Here is a 20,403-nt window from a genome sequence, read left to right on the forward strand (position 1 = left end):
TACTTCCCCTCCTCCCACTCACCTCCCCGTGCTAAATACACCTGCATTGACCAGATGTGTCGAACTTTTATTGCATACGAACTGGAGCAGCAATACAGAGCATCGAAAAAAAAAATCCAATCTAATAACGGGCTTCCGGAACGTGCCTCGATTGGATCGGGAAACCGGTGCTTCAACGTCAATGGCGACGACGGCTAGAGAACCTTTTCTGGCAGGTGCTGCTGTTGCTGCCAGGGTGAAAGGTGTCCGGGCGAGAAACATCCACGTCAACAAAATTTGCCCCCGGGAGGACCCAATGCGGACCCGCCACTCCCGGGCCGGGGGCAGATTGGGGAGTCCAATTATTCAAATTGTGGGATCACGTTCATAAAATATGATTTCGACTGCACCTAGGTGGACATAAATTATAGGCTTCAGGTAGAAACCGGTGCCAAATTTTTCAAGGAAGTTTTTTGGAGTAAGAAAAAAGGTTCAAAATCTTTTCGAAATGGAAGCAGAAAAGCTACTGCAGTTTATTGATTATTGAATAAAACAAAAAAAATACTCCCTTAATAGATGTTATATAGACAATAAAGCACGTGCCGTAATCTCGACTTAAAGCTCTCCACAACTTTAAATGATTACATTTCTGCTCCGTCTAAAATTGCATTGCCTGCTACATTTAATGTGTCCACCAAGGTAGCGGGGCAATAAATTATTCACATCCCCTCGTATGTACATTGTACGTATGTATTTCACATTTAAACCCAACTTTCTCGCCAAAAAGCACTGATCCGCTATTCTCTTCCCGCGCCGTCAACCCCCAGACAGAAAATCCCAGAATGAAATATTCGAGTGACTGCTCTAGAAACATCCAAAAACCGTTCTTTTCAAGCCTGGACTAATGTTTGAAAATGTCACATTATAAAAGTAATGATTTCTTTCAACTTAAAATAAACTAATCCATTTTTGAAATACTGTCCCTGAAAAGGTGTGTCAAGCTCGTGCCACCATAATTCAAATCCACGTGGATCGTTTTTATTTCGCAAAGTGTCCAATGTTATAGCCAAGCATCCACGTGTCCAATGTGATTTTGATAAGTACGCTGCTGCTGCTGCTGCTGGGAACGTGGCGCGTAAATCCAATAAAGTGGCGACGGCGGTGGACTTTTCAGCTTCAGCTTCTAGAGCGTCAACACGCAGCAATGTTCGCCCTCCTGGCAGTCGTTGGCCGGACGTCGCAGCCCGAGCGCGTTACAGTGCTTCATGCATTCGCCCTGGTACTCGTTGCACGGCAGCGAAAGCTGCGATGGCATCACTGCGAGGGGGGAGGGAGGAATGTTTTCAGTTAGTTTTGGGGTTTTGATATGATAGTTTAGTATAAATAGATATCCAGAAAGAGATCTGTCAACGATTTGTGAGTGCCTCGAAATACTTGTCAAAATTTAGTGGCCGGATTGCAGAGATATCTAGGTCCAGGGTCGGAACCCTGGTTGGTTGGGAAAGTGACATCTACCGGTGAGAAATAACCCTAAATGAGGTTAAATGAGGATGTCTATTGGTTGGCTCCCAACCAATCGAATGGTCTTGTTTTAAATGAGTGCATCGACATATCTCTTCCAGGATTCCTAAGTATAAATAATGATCAATTTCTTGTGAGATGTGTGGATAAATAACTGATTTGAAGATTTGATGAAATCAATCTTACCTTTTAAGTAATTCAGTCAAGACGATATTTAAAAATTTAAATATACATTTGTAAATAAATTGATAGAACTCAGCAAAAAGCAAAGCAAAGCAATCCATTTTAACGACCCCCGGGTCTTTTGTGGGCTCTGTTGCAAGTTTCTGCTTATTTCTAGGCGTCCGAAGGTTATGTGTGGTGAGTCACCCGAAACCTCTTTTACGCAAATGGACCGACGTTTTACTGCCCCATCCGATAGAATGCCAGGAGGATAAGGCGGGAATCGAACCAGCGCCCCACAGCAACTTAGGGATCGGCAGCCGAAGCCACTAACCACCACGCCACGAGGCCCTCAGCAAAGAAGGCATTATTTATTCCATTTGGTTTCTGAATTTGCAACCTTCTTGCACTTTTTTTATTATATTAACTTGGGGATGGCATCTTTTCTTTTTTACAAATTATACAAACTATACAGTTATCTTATAAATAAAATACAATAAAATAAAATAGCAAGCATGACGAAACCAATGACCAGGGATGGGATAATCGCAAAAAAATCAATTTCGCTTGCGAACTTTCTTCACCCGAGAAAGAGAGAGGAGGCAAATCACGGAAAATTAAATCGCTTCCGAACTTCTCCAAGAAAATCAATCTGTTGATGATTTTTTGTGAATTTCCATGTCAGCACCACTTAAAAATATTTATTTCACTATGTTTACACACATTGCCCATCTACAAAATGTAACAGGTCATATTTCGATGTGTGGCGTTACACTTGCAAGTTGCAAGTGTAGTAATGAAAAGGTGTTCCGCCGAATAATCAAGATGATGATTTTTTTAGATTCCTTTTAACGACCTATCGTGCGTGAGAGAGAAGAGCCATGCTCCCTTCGGATTTTTCTCTTGATGAACGTCCAATGATTTTCTTTTGATGATGATTATTCCATCGCTGCCAATGACTATGCAATTCTCATCATTGGCTCATCCATACAATTTTTACTGCTTGGAAATTAATCTTCCAATTAATTGTGTGTCTTTGGCAAAGTTTGGTATCGATCAGGAGAAATAATTTTAAAGAAAAACATAGAAAAAGTATAGGCTAAGTTTTGAAAAGAAATAAGCAATTTTCATTGTTTTTTAGTAAAGAGCATTTAGAGGACGTGCAGATCAACAATATTATGCATTTTTGATGTTGTTAATTCATAAATAAAACGAGAATTGATCGAAAAGCAGCATTGTTTTCAAATGGCGCTTAGGACCTTTTGAAACCCGAGGATTGGAATTTAGTATGATCGTTTTAGAGATAAAGCCATGGCTGCACTCAAAAATAAATTTAGTTGACGTGCGGTTATCTCAGACAAAAATATTGATTTTTTTTTGCTAATAACCGTAACATTTCTAATTGAAGGGATCCTACGAATTTGAACGATGGAAACATGATTTTTTGTTTATTTGACGTATTAATCGTTTTTTGGCAAAAAAAAATACTTTCAAAAATTATTTGCTTTGCACTTCTAATTGTTTTCAAAAGTTTCTTCTTTGGAATTTATGTAAATATATAAAAAAATTACAGAAAATCAAATTCAATTATTTTGAAATAAAGGCCTTATATTAAATATACAGCCTTTATAAAAAATTAGACTTGAAAATACTTTTTTTATAAAAGTGCAGATGATTTCACAAATCGATGCCTCTGTGCTCTAAATAGATAAAAATCTCAGCAAGGTGTTGTTTTTGCATTAATATTTGATATTTTTGATTGATTTTGGTTGAAAACGGTTACAGATCAGCTGAATTAGAATTACAATTTCCAAATTTAAAGCTATTCAATGCTCCAGAATCTGCGGTCTCAGAATGTAGTCCCAATTCGCCCTAGTTGATGGTACCGTAAACTGGGGTGACATTGATAGCCCGGGGTGACTATGATAGGTTTTTCAAATGCCCGTCAAATTCATAGCTCAACATTTTTGAAAATTTTGAGTATATATGCACTAAGGGCTACCTTATTATCGAACATAGATGCAAAAATGTGACTGTTATATTGGATGTATCCAAATTAGTGACCAAATCAAATTTATATCAATGTCACCCCGGGCTATCAATCTCACCCCAGTTTACGGTACTTACTTTTCCTGTCATTTCAATGTTATGAAGTAGCTTACTCTAACGTCACCAAATAAATAGTGTTGATATTTTTGACTTTGCATAATTCAAGCCCAACTTTTGAGACTACACCCAACTTCCAATAATTTTGGATACATGTACGACCTCTGTTTAACTCCCGCTAAAAAATCCTTCTGAGTGATTCTCTAAAATCTGCATTTTTTTTTTGTTCATGTATTCTCTATGTCAAAAAAGCCATTTTGCATAAATAGCTTTTATTTTTCTCAAAATTCTGATTTTCAATTATTCACATGACCATTTTGTATGACCAGCAAAATTTAATGAAGCCTTTCATGGAAAAACAAATTATGCTAAATGGCTTCTAATTATAAAAAATGAAAAGAAGAGTCAAAATACGAAACGTAGTGAATTACTCATTGGAATTTCACAATAAATCGAAATATTCATAAATGATTTCAAACACGCTAAATATGATAATCAACAAAGACCAATTCTACTTTTATAGTATTCTATTCAGTTGGACTTCTTATCACCTGATTTTTTTAATTTGTTTATATATTTGTCATCGATTTTTGCAGATTTTGAAGGGCACCGAAATTAACTTTAAAACATATTAGCAGTAGCGTTATATTCACAAAAAATGTCTCAATAAATAAAAAAACGCAGAACTAGTGATTTCAACAAAAACATGGAAAGGAAACTAAATATGTCACCAATGAATAATAGTATTCTGATATACAAAGCGTTTATTTTCTTCAATTAACATGATTTCTAAACATCCAATAAATATTTTGCCCAACTCTTAAGACGACACCACCCCAACTTACGATAATTTGTACCATATTTGCGAGCTTCTACAGCCACCATATACCATAATTTACTCAAAAACCCCATCAACTCAATGCAGATTGAGAACACAACAAACAGATCCTGTTTCGCAATCCTTTGCTGGCATTTGAAGCATCGGGTAGCACCAGTCTACGCACTGTCCGAGATACTGCCGACATCGCAGATCTTTTGCCGGTCGCACTAAAAGTGAAAGTTTCAAGAATAGTTCAGTAATTATACTAAATTAAACAGTTTTGTTATTGATACAAACGTTCAAATTTGGGGCATGCTCTCCAATTGTTTCTCTGCCGATTGATGTTGCATGTAAAAATTAGTCCAATTTTGAAACATTTCTGGAATTTTCCTTTTTATTTCAGTTCCCCGCAAGTCTCCCCGGTCATGTGATTTCCAACCCTGGCCCGTCCGTCACGCGTTGCCACAAAGTCTATGACAAAGTTCTGAGCCCGCCCCAGGAATGGTTTCCATGGGACCGTTGCTGTTCAATTGAGCCTGACAGCATCAGGCCATCATCATCACCAACAACGCAGCCACCACCACCACCCTCTGAACAAACCCAACAAAGTCGACATTAATTTGAAAAACTTGCTCCGTGTTACAACTTTTTGGTGCTGAGGTTATGGTGATGGTGAAATTTTCAAAAAAAGTTTATGCTTTGCTTTGTTTTTAATTAGTGTTACAAAAATTAAAATGTAAGAATGTGAATCCACAATTAGTGATGAGAAATCGTCAATTTTTTGATGATTTTAATTTATCATTAAATTTATAATGAGCTTTGATGTATTTGTAATGAGGGTTATTTTCAATGAATTTTCCAATATTAAATAATTAATTTGTCAACCAATCAATTCATGCAAAATAGTAAAGGTTAAAACACTTGAATCATGCTCAAAGGGAGGCATTAACCTTCGTAACAGCACTCGACGCCCCGATGGGCACTTTCCGGGCAGAGGCCACTTTTGGTGGTGGGCGATTTGCAGTCGGCCCGGTGGACGCAGAGGCCGCCCTGCCGGGCGCAGGGCCACTCCGTCTTGTACACATTCACACCCAGATATGCTAGAACACGAGTAGGTATCGATGAAAAGAAATGGGAAAAGAAAAAAATAATTAAGATCAATAAGTCCAAAAGCACGCTTGATTTATCGCATGAGGGCAACAATAAGTGGTATTAATAGTTCAACGAGCCATCGAATCAATTGTCTAGGATCGAGAGGATTTGGGCATTTGCTTTTAATGAGCGTTGGTTATATGTTTAGCTTAAGAGAAGGAAATTTTCAAACAAAGTTTGGAAAATAATAAAATAAATTACAATATAAAAAGATTTTGAAATTTGGCGAAAAGAATGTAAACCTTGAGTACTTTTATCAAAAACACAACTGCCCCAAGTAACATTTTTTCCAGGAGTTCTACAAGAGCTCTTCAAGATAGCTACAGCATAGCAGTTTGGACCGTGGTAGGATAAAACTCTCTTCAAGTACTCTTCCAAACTCCTGAAGAAGTTTTGAAGAAAATTTTATCCTACCGCGGTCCAAACTGCTATGCTGTAGCTATCTTGAAGAGCTCTTGTAGAACGCCTGGAAAAAAATGTTACTTGGGTGGCACCATCATCAACAATTTCCAAAAACAAATTTCCAACCGTCAAAAGTGACAACACCTAACCTGCCTGGTCATCAATCAGCCACGGGGTGGTGAGATGATGGTTTCACGTGATGAGATGAAAGCACTAAACTTAATTGCGTAAACATTCCATTATAGAGCCATTCTACGGCACTTTAAAGCCCGATTGGCAGCTTCCGCCACTACGGTCGGATAATTGTGTCTCTTTCGCCAAGGTTCAATCTCATCTCCCATCTGATCTGACGGTGCCATCATCATCGGTCCATCGCGTCGAGCAATTTCGAAACAAGCCGCCACCGATTTCCGTTAATGCGAGGACGAGGAGCGACAAGTTTACGCTTCTTTTTTTCGCCACGCTAAAAATATCCCCACCGCTTCCAAACAAATATTTGCCTTTGTTGACAGAGTGTAAAAAGCTTTCGCATCGCCACCATCATCTCTTTCAGGCTTTCCACTATTGCTAGTACTTGTGCAAAGCCGTAGGGAATGATGAGATTTTGTTGACATTCTTTCAAAATTTTGCATAAAAAATCTAAAGAAAAATTTCTTTGAACTTCTAGTAACAATTTAAATGATTTGAAAATTAGTGAAATTTTGAGCAATCTATTTTAATCCTGTGTCTACTAAAATAAGAAGTAAAGTAATGTTTTAACTATCCACGAAGCTATTCAGTTTGCTATTCATGTACAGTGGACTCTCTGGTTGTCGATCTTCTCTATATCAATATTGCTCCAGCTGTCAATAAATTTGTCCCTTCAAATAGATTGCTTTGATTTTTCGTTATATAACACCGGCCAACAAAATTTCTACGCAGACTCAACTTGAGAGGAAGCATGAACTTTGGGTTCTCCAGAATCACGTGCATTTTGAATTTTTCAAAACTAGTTTGACTGAACTGAATGGTTTTTTCCCAAAGTTTTTATGACCGATTCTTAGCACTTGTTTACCAAGCAGTAATTTTTTCAAGTTGAACTTTGGATGGTTCTGATAATTTTCCATGTTTTCCCACTATTTGAACCACACAAAAAACATATTTCCACACCAAAGTTCCTATTCTAAACATATATGTGAGCAGATGTTGTAAAATGTAAAAACGCTGGGAATTTTTAATTTTCCCAACTGTTTTAAATAATAGCTCAAATTAATGGAAGGAATGCAGATATTTAATCAATCTAAACGGTATTTTATAGTAAAATGACTCTTTTATAAGCCCTCTTATTGACAGAAGCAGATTCTGTAGGTATAAAATTATACAGGACATTTGAAAAGGGGGTAAATGGAAGCGTTGTCCCGTCACGAAAAATGACAATAGTTTAATTTGCAATAGTTCGTGAAATCGGTTTTGCATCATATTTTGGATTCTTTTCGTACTCAAAAAACCCTTTAAAATGCTTATTAGAAATCGAAAATTGGCCAAAAGGATCCAGAGTTACGGCTGACGCAAGTTTGCGTTGTCCCGTCACGCCAGTTTTTTGGTCAAGGAACGAATTCAAAAAAAGATGCTCATTTCTCGTGTCTAGAAGCAAATCGTGTAACAGGCCAGTTTTTGATCGATCTTGACTAAACCGACCCTCCTCCAGACCGGCCCGTGGCTTAATGGCTACCATATTTGCCGTAGCCATTAATGACTCATAAGCGGAAGGTTCCGGGTTCGATTCCCGACCGGTCTCCTTGAAATTATTCGACTATAATTGAACTTTGAATATGAACAAAAAACGCATGGAATCAGGTGGGATTCAAACTCACACCTTTGGATTGGTAGTCAGATGCTCTAGCCACTCAGCCACCGAGGGGTTGACACCACTTGAGTGAATTAATCCGTAGTGGTGAAATAATGTCACAAGGTCATTTACTATACAATACAACAATCCCTTCCCCAACGATTCCCCTACACACACTACACACCATATTCTATAAATAACTGGAAGTGGTTGGTACGGTATGTCCTCACTTCTTCTTCTTCCCCTGATGATTCCATGAAATGTGGGTTCCGTTCATAGAATCTGTCTCTTGCGGTTAATGCAACGCAGTAGGCCGGGCCGCTTTAGTGAGTGTAATACATTTCGGGGGTTCTCGAAAGTACTGCAATCATTAATAATGACAAGAAAGAACTTGAGGCGTAATCTAACCATAAGTTCTTCCCGGATGCTTTCTTCGGACTGGCTGCGCTTGTGTTCGATTAGATTAGATTAGATTAGATTAGATTAGATCTTGACTAAATCGTCCCTCCAGAATCCAAATTTGCCTGTTGATTTTCCTTCTCAAAGGGAAGCGAGATATTCAAGGTGGCGTCTAATATGGCGGCAGAATGGAAAAAAACACCATAAAAGGATTTTTAAGTTCAATCAACTAGTCAAATTTAACTAATCTGGGGTCGCTGAACTCGAATATGAGCCATATAATACTCCAAAGTACTCAGAGAATGTGCAATCCAAGATGGCGGCCAAGATGGCGAACCTAGAATATTGGAAATTTTTATACAGAAATGTAACAGGCAGTCAACAGGTCAAATTTAATTAATTTGGGGATGCTGAACTCGAATATAATCCTTAGAATATTCTAAAGTCCTTAGAACAGTCTGTGCGGCATAATGCCAAATACGGTGACAACTAAATAAATAAGTACTCAGGGAATGCAATTCAATTTTCTAGCTTCGCCATCTTGGATTGCACATTCCCTGAGTACTTTGGAGTATTATATGGCTCATATTCGAGTTCAGCGACTCCAAGTTAGTTAAATTTGACTCGTTGATTTCCTGTTACAACCCTGAACAAAAAAAAATCAAATTTTCTAGCTTCACCATATTGGCCGCCATCTTGGATTGCACATTCCCTGAGTACTTTAGAGTATTCTATGGCACATATTCAAGTTCAGCGACCCCAAATTAGTTGAATTTGACCCATTGATTGCCTGTTACACATCTGAAAAAAAAAATCAAATTTTCTAGCATCGCCATATTGGCCGCCATCTTGGATTGCACATCCCTGAGTATTTTGGAATATTCTAGAGCTCATATTCGAGTTCAGCAACCCTTTGTTAAATTATACCTGTTCATTGCCGGTTACATTTCTTTATAAAATATCGAATATTCTAGCACCGCCATATTGGCCGCCATTTTGGATTGCACATTCCCTGAATACTTTGAAGTATTCTAGGAGTCATATCCGAGCTCAGCGACCCCAAATTAGTTAAAGTTGACTAATCAGTAGAGATTTTCACAATTGCTTCATTTCGTGACGGGACAACGCGAGCAAAACCCTCTTTTGCAAAATATCTGCGTTGTCCCGTCACAAAAAGAAGTACCTGTCAAATCAACAAAATTTGACGAAATTCGTTTTTCATTTTAGAAACAACTGTAAAAAAGGGGTTTTCCAAAAACTTACAAGGAGAGCAGAGTTCTTCACTTTTGTGTATGAAAATCAAAATGATCCAATTGTACGATGTTGTCCCGTCACGCTACATTTGTAACTTTCTTGACTCAAACTTTGTGTTTTTAAATGTGAATCTTAATGATTGCAAAATAGTAGTTTATGCAACAAGTTGCAAAAAGAGGATTTTTTCAGCACGAGTCGTACATTTATCCAACGAGGTTCACCGAGTTGGATAAATACGACGAGTGCTGAAAAAATCAAGTTTTGCAACAAGTTCCATACAACATTTTTTGCAATTTCGAAAAACACCCATTGAGTGAAATTTTAAGTCGAATTTTCATGTATTTTGTCAATAAATCGTTTAAATCAAAAAAATGTTGAAAAGTGTTACTTTTCGAAACAAGTGCTGAAAAGTTCAACCTCCCCTACATTCACTCTACAGCCATTCCAGTCTGGTGTAGGTACCTTCATCCCATCGTCATTTCCCAAAGCCTCTTATAATGGCAAAACGGAAGCTACGCCTAGCCTCTACCAACGACCGACCGGTGTGTAGTGGCAACCGCGTCGACGGAACAACAACGACGGAGGTCGATGATGATGGCTTTGCGGTTTTGTCGAAAATGTTTCCACGCGCAAAAATCAGTGCCCGGTACGGAAGGTGTAGAAGTAGCATTGGTTGCTCCTTCCGGTCCACTGCGGGACTAAAGAAGAATTTCCTGATCGTTGGGTTGGAAGATTTTGGCACGCAATTCGGGTTCCACGGCAAATTACGGAATAATAAGGATTTCGATGTAAGAGCATAACGAAATTTTATCATTTTTCGAAAATTCAGGTGGACCTCCACTCTTATTCCATGGCGTGTCACCCAGCAAACTACAAGCTAAAATATCTGAGCATCACATCCATTCATTAGGTGTTGTTTCGTAAGAGCTTTTCCTGATGAAAGACTTTTCCTCACCTTTTGTGTGCGTGAGGGTAGTACGTGGTGTCTATTGAATCGTACACATCGACCCACCAACATGCCGGCAAGATACTGACTCTCCGGACCGACGAAGGATGAAGATTCATTTGAGAAGCTCTTCCGGTGGTGTTGGAGGTTCATTCCATTTCGTCTAGTCTTGCTCGACCAAGGACGACTCGGTACAGCAAAGTGCGTGTTTGGTCTTTTGAGATGCTACGCCAAGCAGCCTACATTTCATTGATATTGAGATGAATTGATGCTCATCGTCGAGTCGTTTTGCTAATTGGATGCGAGGCTTCAGTAGAAGTAGAATATTAGCTGAGGATTTGGAAACATGCGAACAAAATTCGCTGGTGTTACTTGGTTTAAAGTGATATTTGTTTACTTTATTGGAGCCAGATTTTCACCAAAACTCTTCAATCGCTACAGCACTTTAGCAAAACTCGAAAGGTTTTTTTTAATAATTTATACAATACACACAATCACCCCTTCATATCTAACGAGGGACAGCTGCTGTTAGGGGTGGAAAAACGTTCTATTTTTTATTCATTTGGTGACGTATTTTATCGCTTCCTTCCGTATAGCAACGGGTATTCTCTCCCTCTTCCAGCTGAAGAAAACGAAAGAAAACGTGTTAAATGCCACTTTCCACACGTTTCCCGTTCAAAGAAGGTGGAAAACCGGAAGCCGACTGAGAGTGCTGCTGTCAGTTCCCTGTTTGAAAAATGTCGCACGTCGTACAAGCTGTCGCGCGGTTTTGATTTTACCGTTTCGATATCGATTGGTCGAAAGGACGACAAACGTACGACAAACACTCGACATGCCCGACATTGTTTTTTCCATCGATTTTCCTTCAATTCGACGTCACGATTTTCGTCGACGCAAACAGTTTGACAGTTCTCTTCAGTTGATCTTGTTCGGACTTGATTGCAACCGAATCGATCCAGCTGTCCTTCCTTTCGGGATTTGGTTTAGGAGCCTCGAAGATTTTGGACGATTTTCGACGGATAATAGGTAAGTTTAGTTCTAGATTGTGATTTTTTGTGGCGAAATGTTCCGGGGTGCGCGAGCGACCGAATCAAAGTGTCTTGTATTTCAGTCTTCGTGGCGGTGGAGGAGGACGAGAAGGAGGACGGGACGGGAAGGAACCGGTTTGCGATCGAGGAAGGTTGGTGTTTGGTGTTTTACTTTCCGCGGGAGGTGGCGGCACATACCTGATGAAACTGGTGAGTCATGTTTTAAGTGTGTGTTTGTGTGAAATTGTATTAAATTCAAAACCTCAAAACATCAAAATTGTCATCTAACGTGGATTATATTATTCAATAATTCCAAACTAAAGAAAAATCAAAATTACTAGAATTTAAACAATCTTAAACACTAAAACTGTGAAATTCTAAAGTTTTCATTCTTAATTTTAAAATTCTAGTATTTCAAAATTATAGAATGCAAGAATTTGAAAACTAAAAATTCCTTTGAATTCATGTATTTGTGTAAATTGTTAATATTATTAAATTATAGAATTTAATAATTCATAAAAATTTTAAGTTTTAAAGTTCTCATTAAAAAATCTGAAATTCTAAAATATTCAAATTCAGAAATTGAAAAAAAAAACCTCAAATACTAGAATTCTTTAATTCTAAAATACTTAAATTGTTAAATTCTAACATTGTTAAAATTCTTATATTTCCAAAATCTAAATGTCGTTCGTCATATTTAGAATTGGAGTTAAGAATTCAAAAATTCTAAAAATATTAGGAATTTGAAAAATAACGCGAACGGAATTGGATGATTTATGAATTTTAAAATTTTAGAATTTTAGAATTTTAGAATTTTAGAATTTTAGAATTTTAGAATTTTAGAATTTTAGAATTTTAGAATTTTAGAATTTTAGAATTTTAGAATTTTAGAATTTTAGAACTTTAGAATTTTAGAATTTTAGAATTTTAGAATTTTAGAATTTTAGAATTTTAGAATTTTAGAATTTTAGAATTTTAGAATTTTAGAATTTAATGATTATTTGATTGATGAGATTGGGTCATATAAAAATGCTGATATTTGTAAACGTTTGATCATTAAACGTTTTTAGCATTCTCAAATTTGGTACAATTAAAAAAAATAATATATTTAGATTTTAAAACTATTTGCAATAATCTGAGTTTTGTACGTTTTTGTATTAAATTATTTTAGATGTTTTTATTTATAATTGATTACTTTTTCAAAACAACCAATGCGCCATGGGTTTCCTATGTACATAGGACCTTTTGTAAAAGTAAGCAAGAATTCATAAATTTAGTTTTTCTTTTACAGTTCAAAAATACATATTTGAAATTTTATTGTCTTGAAATTTTATTATTATTGAAATCAGAATTTAATTTATATATTCTTGCCAATTGTTGACTGATGATATATTTTTTCAGGCAACAAACATATTCCAATCTGATCCTGCCGGAAACCATGCCTCCCCGTGTGGTCCCGCGTGGCTTTCGTAGAACCTACGGAAGCAGCCACGTTTTCTCGTACTCGTACTCCACAAACCCACGTTGTCTCGTGCTTCGGTAAACATCAATCCGTCGGAGATCCAAGATTGGCGTCGCATCCGGGTTTCGATCAGCTCGTCGAGGAGCAAAAGTCCAACACGACCAAGATGCTGCCACGGCCGCCTCAGAAGAACACCAACATCCAAGCCGGAAGCTGCGGTCAAGGCAAATCCCGAAGAAAGCCAAGTTGGAGAAGAATCGGCGATTCGCAAGTGAAATTAGGTGAACAAGTGAATATTTTTGTAAAATTTTTACAGATTGAATAAAAAAAAACAACAAAACAAAACAACAGTTTTTTCAACTGCAACATAACCTAAAAATTCGAAATGACAGCACACGACAATAGCACGACATTCTTAATAACAAAACCGTGCGACGTCAGTCGAATGTCGTACGACAATGTCGTACAATTTCGATCATCGATCGCACGACAAATACGACATTTTGGTGCAAAAATGTATGACATTCGTGCGAAAGTCGCACGACATTGTCGTGCGACGTCGTACAATTGCACGGACGACAAACGACGGACGTCTGACGGACTTTTCAGTCAGGGTTAGTGTAACGCAGCAGCAGTCAGTGTGCTGCCTTCAGGAAAGGAGAAAAGATGGTCACATTTACCGGCAAGTTAGCTACGTGACCTGGACCTGGACAAAGCTGTGATGCCGTTTTTAAATTTAACCGATATATTTAAGCTCGACTGTTCAATTTGGTTTAAGCGTAATGTGTCATCAGGTGGCGGTTTTGGAGAACGTGGTTCAATTTTGAAATTATGTGCTATTTTATTATATGAAAATGCTTTGAAAAGGTAATACAAATTATTGATTTCAATGCCGTAAGATTTTTGAAAACAATACCAACAACAACCTGCATTTGACCATCCAATTTTCTCTGACAAAAAAAAGTACAAATCAAGCAGGTCTACAGCCAGTGAGTTGAAAACCTACAAAAACCAAGAACTTTTCACCATCATCATCCTCCCGACTAGACCCGCGGGGAAATCTCGACTCGGAATGGTTGCGGAAGCTGTTCCAGCCTCTGGTTCCAGCAAACGCAACGCCAGTCAGTTTCCGTATTAGCAAAGGGCGGGAAAATTGCCTCGACCTACCGTTCCGTGTCCCCTCCCTGGGATGCCATATAGTAATCAAGTGAAGTGCACAAGGTAGTGCTGACGATGGTTCCACGTGCGGCAGAGAGACGGCACCGGGAAATAAACGCCAATTATCATTTCGCGCCGCGTCTAACGCCCGATTCTACATGCACACATTCCCGCCAACGGCCATTAACATTAATAACATCATAATAAAAATAATTTTCTCTTTGATAACAATTTCCATCCATTTTCATTTTCCACACGTAGCGATCGGTTGTTTGTGTGTGTGTGTGTGTGAACAGACACACATTCTGGTACATGGCGCGGAGCTTTTGAAACTGCACGACACACACTTTTACACACATTCGACCACCCACGCAGTATGAGTGGGGCTTGTTTTAAGGATGTCGGAAGAAGAGTACTACTGTTTCGACTACTCGGAAGAAGCAGGTGTGATGAGATTTGCTTTTTTCTATTTTTCTTGTTCTTTCTGCCTAATTTTGGTATGTAATTCTCTGTCGTTTTGACAGCAAAAATGCCAACTGTTTCGTTACATAATGTTTGAATGACATTTTCAACTCAAAATTTTAACCATATTTCATGACTTGATGTCTCAACCTACTGAAATAACTGATTCCTAAATTTATTTATTTTGGTATGAAACAAAATGTTTGTGATTTAGACACAAAAAAAATATGTGCAAAACAAGCATGCCAATAGAATCTATACACAAAAATATGACAATAGTATATCTTCTACAATTTAAACAAATTTTACAAATTTAGATACGCTTACAAAGGGGTTTCCAGAAGCGTTTATTACTTGCCAGTCTGCCAATCAATTACTCAAATTGCTGGTCCAAATAAATTAATTAAATTAATTACTTTATTACTTTTCACTATGATGAAAAAATATATAAATTAATATTAAATAGATTTAAGCATTTATTTCTACGGTTCTATTCTTGAATATTTATTATTAGCTCATTCGATAGCTCTTTCAAAAATAAATTTAATGAAATAAAATAAAAACACTCAATATCAAGCAAAGTACAAACAGTATTGTTTTGTTCAAAGTCTTAAATTATGCTTTTTTATTTATTTTATTTTGTGCCAATCTGGATATTGTGATTTTTTTGTATAATTTTTATTGAAAATAGCAGAATATTTCACAATAGTTTCATGTTTACACATTGAAAATTTTCTCCGACTAGAGGCTGCTGAAACTTGGCAAGTCGAATGCCATTGAAATATTGTTGTTTAAAGTTGTTTGAAAAAGGCCCCCAGATTTTCGAGCCAAACATAAACTCTGAAAAATATTTAACTTTACAATATTGTTTTGATCACCGGAAGTCAATTATAATTATTTGCTTATATTGGCAATTTGCGGCGAGAAATATTAAGCTAACCTAGGACAGAAAGAGGAGAGACAGAATTGAAGATCGCGACAACAGTTTTTTCAAACCTTTTGTCACATGGTGGATAGATCCAGACAGGGTGCTGGCAGTTATAAGGGGAAAAGAGGTGAAGAAGCGGAGAATTTTGTATTTATAACTATGTGGGACATTCTCCGACACCTTCTGTGTCGGTTAATGGAAGACCCCTAAAAAGCTAGTTCAACCAAATATTACACTTAGAATGAATGGCCCTTAGCTTCTTCACCTCCTTTCCCCTTATAACTGCCAGCACCCTGTCTGGATCTATCCACCATGTGACAAAAGGTTTGAAAAAACTGTTGTCGCGATCTTCAATTCTGTCTCTCCTCTTTCTGTCCTAGGTCAGCTTAATATTTCTCGCCGCAAATTGCCAATATAAGCAAATAATTATGAAAAATATTTCCAGCGGCTCTTTATGAAAACTGTGAAAATCTTCAAAATAACGTTATGTTTTAAAATGTTTTTCGAACATTGGTTTGACATTATTTCTTTTGATTTTTTCTCAAGTATATTAAAAAAATCCGTTATCAAAAATACGGATAATCTGTAATTTGTCATTTAAATTGGATTTAATTTCGCCATCTGATTAGTCAATTCTAATTTCACTGAGTTTGATTTTTAACAATGAAACATTTGTCTCAGAAATATTTGGAAATGTTTCAAGAAAATAGTTCAGCTCTTAAAAAAAGATGTTACAGGACTGTCAACTGCTGTACTGCCCATGTTCGCATAAATGTCCCATATGCAAAAACAGCAAGCTGAGAAAAACGCATTTAAAGTTTGTCCCATACATAAGGCTACGTGTTAAGTTTTCGCAAACTGGATTTCCTCCTGATTTCTAGAACAAAGTATTGGATGTTATAGGCTCTTTCGAAAGAGCACACAATTTTGAACCAAACTGCATCAATAACTCAAAATCGATGAAAATGCATATTGGACATTTATGCGATCAGGGGCAGTGTAGTTAGCTGAAAAATATTTAAAAAAACTTATTTTTATTTTAATTCATTTTTAAATGGATTTCACTTGAAAACTTTGCTTTTATCAATGATAATTAAGTAAATTTTGGTTTTAAATATTTGATCCACATAAACTTCAAATAATTTTGACTGTCAATTAGAAGGAAAAACATAGAAAAAAATAACCAACTCCAAAATAGATCTTGCAAAAAAAATATATATTTCTCAACTTTTTTTATTGAGCCCAATAAACATATGAAAGGCAATGCTTTAAGGTCCTTTAAAGAAAAAGCTCTGGATTTTTACAATTATTTGATAAAAATAAATAGATTTTGGATTCATGAAAAAATTTTCACTGGGTAATATATCATGGCGTTGCCTTTTGTTGTTAATCAGCTTCGCTAAACAACATATTGAAAATAAATTTTAGGAAAGTTTTAAGAGAGAACTACGGTGAATAAGGCCTTCTACATACAGAAACAGTCTTTTTCAATCTATGTGTGACACTCTTATTTGAAATGAAAAAGAAATACTGTTCTAATAGATTATATAAAAAAATCCAAAAGTTTCGTTGAAGGAGTACAATATAAAAATGATTACTTTAATTACTCAAAATTACTTTAATTACCAAATAATTACTTTAAATTACTCTAATAACCATGAATTACTAAGTAATTAATGAATTACCTAATTACCAGCTTAAAATCAAAGTAATTATTAATTACTATCCAGTCTGAGGCCTTGCTGGAAACCCTTGGCTAACATACAAACTTTTGTCTATATTATCTGTGCAACATGATGATTCAGACAATAAATTTTGAATACCGAAAACAAATCAAATTCAACAGTTACCGTCGAAAGAAATTCAGCTTTAAATTGTTTTTAGCTAGTGCTTGCCAGCATCGTGTGAGACTGATCAATAATCCGGAATTACTTGAAGTTTATGGGAGTGAATCAGTAATTCCGAATTTGTTCAGTTATTCAACAGTAATCATAGTAATTAATGGCAATTTTTTAGGGAAATCAATCTACAGAATTTGATAGAACAGTGAAAATATTAAAAAATAATTATCTTGATAACTTTTTTGCAGTTTTTTTTTTTGATTATAATTTTTGTCTGTAAGAAATTTTCCGCACTGTGCCAGAGTTTAAGCAAGTTATTCAGTAATTCCGGAATTACTCAGTAACTTCACAGTGGTGTGTGTCATTTCAGAATTACTCAATAATTCTGCAGTCATTCAAGTTTTTCCCAATAATTTCCATATTATAAGGGCAATCTGGCAACACACAATGACAAAATAATTTAAAAAATAGATAATATTTATGTCTTTATGTCAAGCTTTTAATAATGAAATGAATAGAAAAACACACAAAAAATTAACAAAATTTCTAAAAAAATATGATAGGAAAAAAATTAAACATTGCCAACATGATGAAATAATTTCACAAGCATTTTAAAGCATTAATTGGTATCATTAGCCGATCGGTCATGTTTATTTTAAGGAAATAACCATTTGAATTTCGATTAAGAATGTATCATTCAAGGCCCTTGAAACATTAGTTTCCAAGTAGTTTCTGGTAATTCTTAGTAATTCTGGGAAATTAAAGGTATCCTACACATATTTCCAGTAATCTTGGTAATCCCATTCAGCTTGATGCTAGAACCCCCCTTGGTTTTTAGCTGCTGTACTTGGAATTCCATAACAATTTTATAGTTTTTATTTCGATATTTTATTTATCTGTTAAATTTGAACAAAAACTTGCAACAGCTTGATATCTCCGGAACCAAAAAAACAGATATTGCGATTAGGTCGCTGAATATGTAATACAGTACATTGATATCTTTCGCATTGGCTAATTTGTGTTAAAATGTTATCATGTGAAAGCAACTAAAATTCAGAAATTTTAGAGAATAACGCTTTTTGTTTCACAAAATTGGAATAAGAAAATGGGAATATCTCTAATTATATATAATTAAAACTAATGCTTTTTCATAACAAAACAACATTGACAACATTGTTCTACAAACTGTTCTTTATAATCTGATTGCTTAGAACATGTTTTAAAATGTAATGGTGTAATAAGGCAAGTGAAGAGTGATTTGAAAACATAATTATGGAATCCAATTCGGTAATAAATGAAATTTTAATTATAAATACTCATAGTTTAGTATCTGGGCAATAAGTTGCTATATTTTCATGACAATTTGTACAAAGAATAACCAAATATTGGGTAATTTTGATTCTTCCCGCATTAATTTTGTAAATAATTAAAAATAAAGCTAGAAAAACACTGGTAAATTTGGTCCAAAAAGTAGTTATTTGCAGTCAAATATTGTTGGAATATATAATTAAGAAATCTGTTAACTATCTTTAAAAATTGACTAAAAAATCTCAAAAAATTGCTATAGACCCCCGATGGAATTTTCAATATCAACCGAAATGTCGAAATAGTAGTCCTTTGGCAACCTGCCAGCAGCGATGCATTTCCTCCACAAAATGACCAGAATGTTCCGAAAAGTGCAAAAAATCCAAAAAGCCAAAAGGTGTTGTTTTATGAAATTAAGAGGCAGTATTTGTAAATATTGCTCGGTTTGTTCTAGAGGTCGTATCGAGGTGCTCTGATTTGGATGAAACTTTCAGCGTTTGTTTGTCTATACACGAGATGAACTCATGCCAAATATGAGCCCTCTACGACAAAGGGAAGTGGGGTAAAACGGGCTTCGAAGTTTGAGGTCGAAAAAACATTAAAAATCTTAAAATTGCTCGCATTTCCGTAAAACTCCATCAATTCCAACTCTCTTAGGTGCATTTGAAAGGTCTTTTGAAGCACTAAAAAATGTGCCATAGACATCCAGGATTGGTTTGACTTTTTCTCATAGGTTTTGCAAATTACTGTTAAAAATAGATTTTTTTAAAACCTTAATATCTTTTTGCAACAGCCTCCAACACCCATACTCCCATAAATCAAAAGATAGGTAATTTCATGCACTATAATCCCACGGTATTAACTTTTTGGCCAATCGCAGTTTTTCTCATAATTTTTCAATTTTTCTAGAACAAACATTTTACAACGTTAGTTTTTGCCCTGTAGGCCGCCATAGCGGCACTTTTTGGTCTCAATTTTGTCATATTCGAAATCCTCGGACAATTTCACGTAAGTTAGAAGTATTGGAGTTGTAATTTAGATTTAAAAAATAAATAAATAAAATATTTTTGAAAAAAGAAATAGGTCTTATTTATTCTATGATCAATACGTCAAATGCTGTATCAAGTAGGCGAAAACCTGTTTCACCCCTAATCCAACAAATTGCTAAAAAATATTTTAATTCATTCATAATGGCAATTTTTGCAATCAAATTTACAACTCCAATACTTCTAACTTACGTGAAATTGTCCGAGGATTTCGAATATGACAAAATTGAGACCAAAAAGTGCCGCTATGGCGGCCTACAGGGCAAAAACTAACGTTGTAAAATGTTTGTTCTAGAAAAATTGAAAACTATGAGAAAACTGCGATTGGCCAAAAGTTAATACCGTGGGATTATAGTGCATGAAATTACCTATCTTTGACCTATGGGAGTATGGGTGTTGGAGGCTGTTGCAAAAGATATTAAGGTTTTAAAAAAATCTATTTTTAACAGTAATTTGCAAAACCTATGAGAAAAAGTCAAACCAATCCTGGATGTCTATGGCACATTTTTTAGTGCTTCAAAAGACCTTTCAAATGCACCTAAGAGAGTTGGAATTGATGGAGTTTTACGGAAATGCGAGCAATTTTAAGATTTTTAATGTTTTT

At 35.9% G+C, this 20,403-nt stretch overlaps 1 protein-coding gene across 2 annotated transcripts in view; it reads right to left on the reverse strand.

Annotated features, from left to right (window-relative positions):
* Positions 1-945: 945 nt before the first annotated feature.
* The window catches only part of LOC6036430 (U-scoloptoxin(19)-Sm1a), a 54,003-nt gene continuing 34,545 nt past the window's right edge, over positions 946-20,403 (reverse strand). Inside the window, exons 2-3 of one of the 2 annotated variants that reach the window (XM_038263075.1) lie at positions 5,539-5,688; positions 946-1,296 (exon numbers count right to left, since the gene is read on the reverse strand). In XM_038263075.1, the coding sequence (XP_038119003.1) occupies positions 1,163-1,296; positions 5,539-5,688 (284 nt within the window). In that variant the 3' untranslated portion in view covers positions 946-1,162. Of the gene's footprint in view, positions 1,297-4,514; positions 4,816-5,538; positions 5,689-20,403 lie in introns of those variants that run through there. The other variant, XM_038263076.1, reaches the window with a different exon arrangement.

The sequence above is a fragment of the Culex quinquefasciatus genome, chromosome 3 (assembly GCF_015732765.1).
Source record: "Culex quinquefasciatus strain JHB chromosome 3, VPISU_Cqui_1.0_pri_paternal, whole genome shotgun sequence".
Classification (NCBI taxonomy): Eukaryota; Metazoa; Arthropoda; class Insecta; order Diptera; family Culicidae; genus Culex; species Culex quinquefasciatus.